The 3,455-nt window shown below is 38.3% G+C and overlaps 1 protein-coding gene across 1 annotated transcript; it reads right to left on the bottom strand.

The window, feature by feature from the left end:
• Positions 1-1,546: 1,546 nt before the first annotated feature.
• On the bottom strand, positions 1,547-3,255 carry LOC131072176 (berberine bridge enzyme-like 26). The gene has a single exon (XM_059209224.1). It carries the CDS (start codon positions 2,712-2,714, stop codon positions 1,719-1,721), a length of 996 nt encoding a protein of 331 aa, XP_059065207.1. The 5' UTR covers positions 2,715-3,255; the 3' UTR covers positions 1,547-1,718.
• Between the last annotated feature and the right edge of the window lie 200 nt (positions 3,256-3,455).

Genomic DNA, 3,455 nt, shown 5'->3' with positions numbered 1-3,455 from the left:
AAATAAATCAAGACTCCTTTTTTCTCCAGTGCTCTATTACCTTATTGAACATTGACAAAATTACAGCTAAGATTCTAGAAGCTTGTGATGGAGGATATCATTAAAAATAAAGAAATATATTTCTTGGAGGACGATATATTTTTTAGAATACTGTTTTTTTTTTTTAAATAATGAATTCATTCAACAATCAATACAAATTGCATTACTAATCAAATTAGACTTCAACCACAATTTTTGTAGAACATATTAGAATATCATTCGTTAAATGGTATGACGGCTTGGTTTTGGACCTCAAATTTGTGCACATGTTCAAATGTTGTTCAAATATTATAATGTCCAAACAACTATTATTAATTCAATATCTAAATATTTCCTTTTACAATGTTCCATTAGATAGAGATGTCAATTATCTTCATTGTTATATGTGGAACTTATTGTCCAATCTTATAAATTATTTATTATATATAAAGATCCAACCATTTGAAATTCATAAATGGTATTTTCATCCCTTTGAATATATTTGTAAACTATTTATGTAAAATTTATTTTGTGCTAGGGGAAGGGTATTGGTAGCCATTATAGCTAACATTGTGCACCCTAAGCTCCTAAATAGTACATGGGATCTTGACAAGTTCTGTTTTTGTTTTTCTTTGTATCTGTTTTAAGTACTTATAGATATTGTTTTGACTTCTTGATAGACTAGTAGCTATGATAAACATGGTGGGATTCCTTATGTACACAAGAGTTAAAAAGTGGTCATTTTATGTTAGCGTCTGATACATGTTCTCTATTGCCCCATTAATCATTCGTTTCGACCACCAAAAAAATTGCACAACTAATTGAATATTTATGCACAAATGCTATAGTACTTGTACACTATTGGAATTAATAAATTACACATTTCATCTAATTACTAACTTTTTTAAGCTATTAGATATATCAATAGATCTAACCACCCACTAAATAATTCTTTTAATAAACTTTTAAATAACGAAATCCAATAAATGATAATTGAACCCTTCTCACTTCTCCTATAAAATTATTTATTTGTTTACTCAACGAACTCTTGTGATTTGTGAACTTGTTTTCAACATGCAACACAACTCTCTAGTTTACTCAACGAACTATTGTGATTTGTGAACTTGTTTTCAACATGTAACACAACTCTTTAGTTTACTCAACGAACTATTGTGATTTGTGAACTTGTTTTCAACATGTAACACAACTCTCTAGTTATAGTTGTTTGCACTCCTGATGTTTAATTACTTGTCTTTATTTGTTTTTCTTACAATCCTCTTTTTAAATGCTTTTATAGCCGCGTTTGTTCACCTTGTTTGTTTTCAGATGAAAGTATGTTTAAGCTCGGAATTATAAACTAGTCCACAAAAGTGCCAGCAATGCTCATGTACCGTTTCCAACAGAAAATATTGAGTGTTTGCAAGTTTGGTTGCTCTGACTTGAGAATGTTAATACAATTTATATTTGACATGTGAAAAGCAATAGATTATTGTTGTTATTATTATAATAAATCTGTAACCACAAAAGTAAAAGCATGGAGTTTTCGAAATTTGGCTGAGTGCGCTCGGTGCTAATTGATGGTATCATAGCTTATAACAGCGCTTTATTCTTATTATGGAAAGCATCTCAAACAGCGCCTTCCTATTATTATAGAGAACACCCCTACTATGCCACTAAAAGGAAGAAACACAAGATAAACATTAATTCGGGAGAGGAGGGATCCCCTGAGGATTTCTGAAGTGGTTGTAGGGATCCACCTGCGTTTTAGCCTTAACAAGCCTATCGAAATTTGCATCGAAATAATTTTCACCCCAAACTCTGGCCTCTTCAATAGACGCTTGCCCATTGCAACTACTGCCCAGATCAAGGTCAAGAAAATTGACGTACGCAGCCCTAGGAGAAGAGGAGACATATGGCTCCATGTACTTGTAAAGTTTCCTCATCCATTCCAGGTAGTAATTATCTCTACTACTTTCTCTCCACGTTGTATTGTAGTGTATGTCGAACAATGTCTCTGCCCGCTGAGGAAACGGCGTCGCGGAGGAGGGAATCCTGCCCATCATCCCTCCCAGAGGAGAGAAAGCGGTATAGGCACTCGTCTCTTCTGCCATGATTGCCCAAAGTCCTCTCAGAGCAGATTCAGGAAGAGGAACCTTGGCGAAATCAGATTTTACCTTGAAGTAGATTTTATCGGCATACCAGTTAGTCAGTTCGCTTTGTTTGATGCCGTCAAAGTAGCAAACTGAGTTTATCCAGCTCATTTCATCACAATGGTTCGGCTCCATTCGCAGCTCGGGGAAGATGTTAGCAATTTTGCTAAGCAGCTCATTCTTACACCCAAGGTATATTCCATGGAACGAGGCTGTGATATCGGCGCTATCACTTTCGTTTTTGACTCGGAGTTCCACTCGAATGAAGAGGTCCTCCTCGGTTTGAGGAGCAACATATTGCCATTTGAGGACGGTCTCCGTGACAATGTCTGCACCCGTTTTTGGTACCTTGAAGACTGTCAAAACTGGCGGTAGGCTCACCAGCTGGATCTTCCAGGCATATACAACTCCCCAGCAACCGCCGCCTCCACCTCTTAAAGCCCAAAACACATCTTCACCCATGCTGTCTTTATCCATCATCTTTCCTGACGCATTTATCAGCCGGGCGTCCAAGACATGATCACATGCCAAGCCGTATTTTCTCATTAGTACGCCGAGCCCTCCGCCAGCAAAATGACCGCCGCAGCCCACCGTGTGGCAAGTTCCTGCAGGAAAGCCGAGCTCAGCCGAACTGTTTGCGACAGCAGAATAAACCTCCCCCAAGGTGGCGTCGGCTTCCACCCAGGCCGTCTTGGATTTCGTACCCACCGTGACTTTTTTAAGCTTTTGAAGATCGATGAGCACGAAAGAAGCGCAGGCGGTGTAGGAAAGCCCCTCGTAGCTGTGCCCATTACTTCGAACACGGATCTCCCATCCGTGTTTTATGCTGCACAAAACGGATTGTTGCAGCTGGCTTTCGTTCTCCGGAACAATGATAACGTAAGGCCTGCGTATCTAAGGCTCTATAAATCGAAGATTCTGAGCGGAGAAATCTAGCAAATGGTTGAAATCAAGAGAGTAAATGGGAACGTTCGTTACGCCACCCGCATGCAAGCATGACAACAATCCTTCACAATCTGCATTTTCTTTAGCCGCCGCACAAGTGCTACCCACGATAAACTCAGCCATCTTTTCGGTCTTGGCTTTCGTTCTCGGAACAATGCTATCCACAATTATGTTGATAACTGATGTTGCTCTAGCATGCAGCTAGATTAGTTTAGTTAATAGTTTTTTGTTTATTCATGCAAATAAAGCATGTATTTCAACATGCATTAATCCTTAGGACTATTTTTAGTTTTGTTTTTTGCCTGAATTTGTTTTTAGTAAATAAAACATGCTGTGCATGCA

The sequence above is a fragment of the Cryptomeria japonica genome, chromosome 7, assembly GCF_030272615.1.
Source record: "Cryptomeria japonica chromosome 7, Sugi_1.0, whole genome shotgun sequence".
In the NCBI taxonomy this organism is placed as follows: Eukaryota; Viridiplantae; Streptophyta; class Pinopsida; order Cupressales; family Cupressaceae; genus Cryptomeria; species Cryptomeria japonica.
This window is presented reverse-complemented; position numbering and strand designations above follow the sequence as displayed.

What these genes read in the sequence shown, in the direction of transcription:
- LOC131072176 (XM_059209224.1), bottom strand. Translation starts at nt 2,714, where the DNA reads ATGAGAAAATACGGCTTGGCATGTGATCATGTCTTGGACGCCCGGCTG.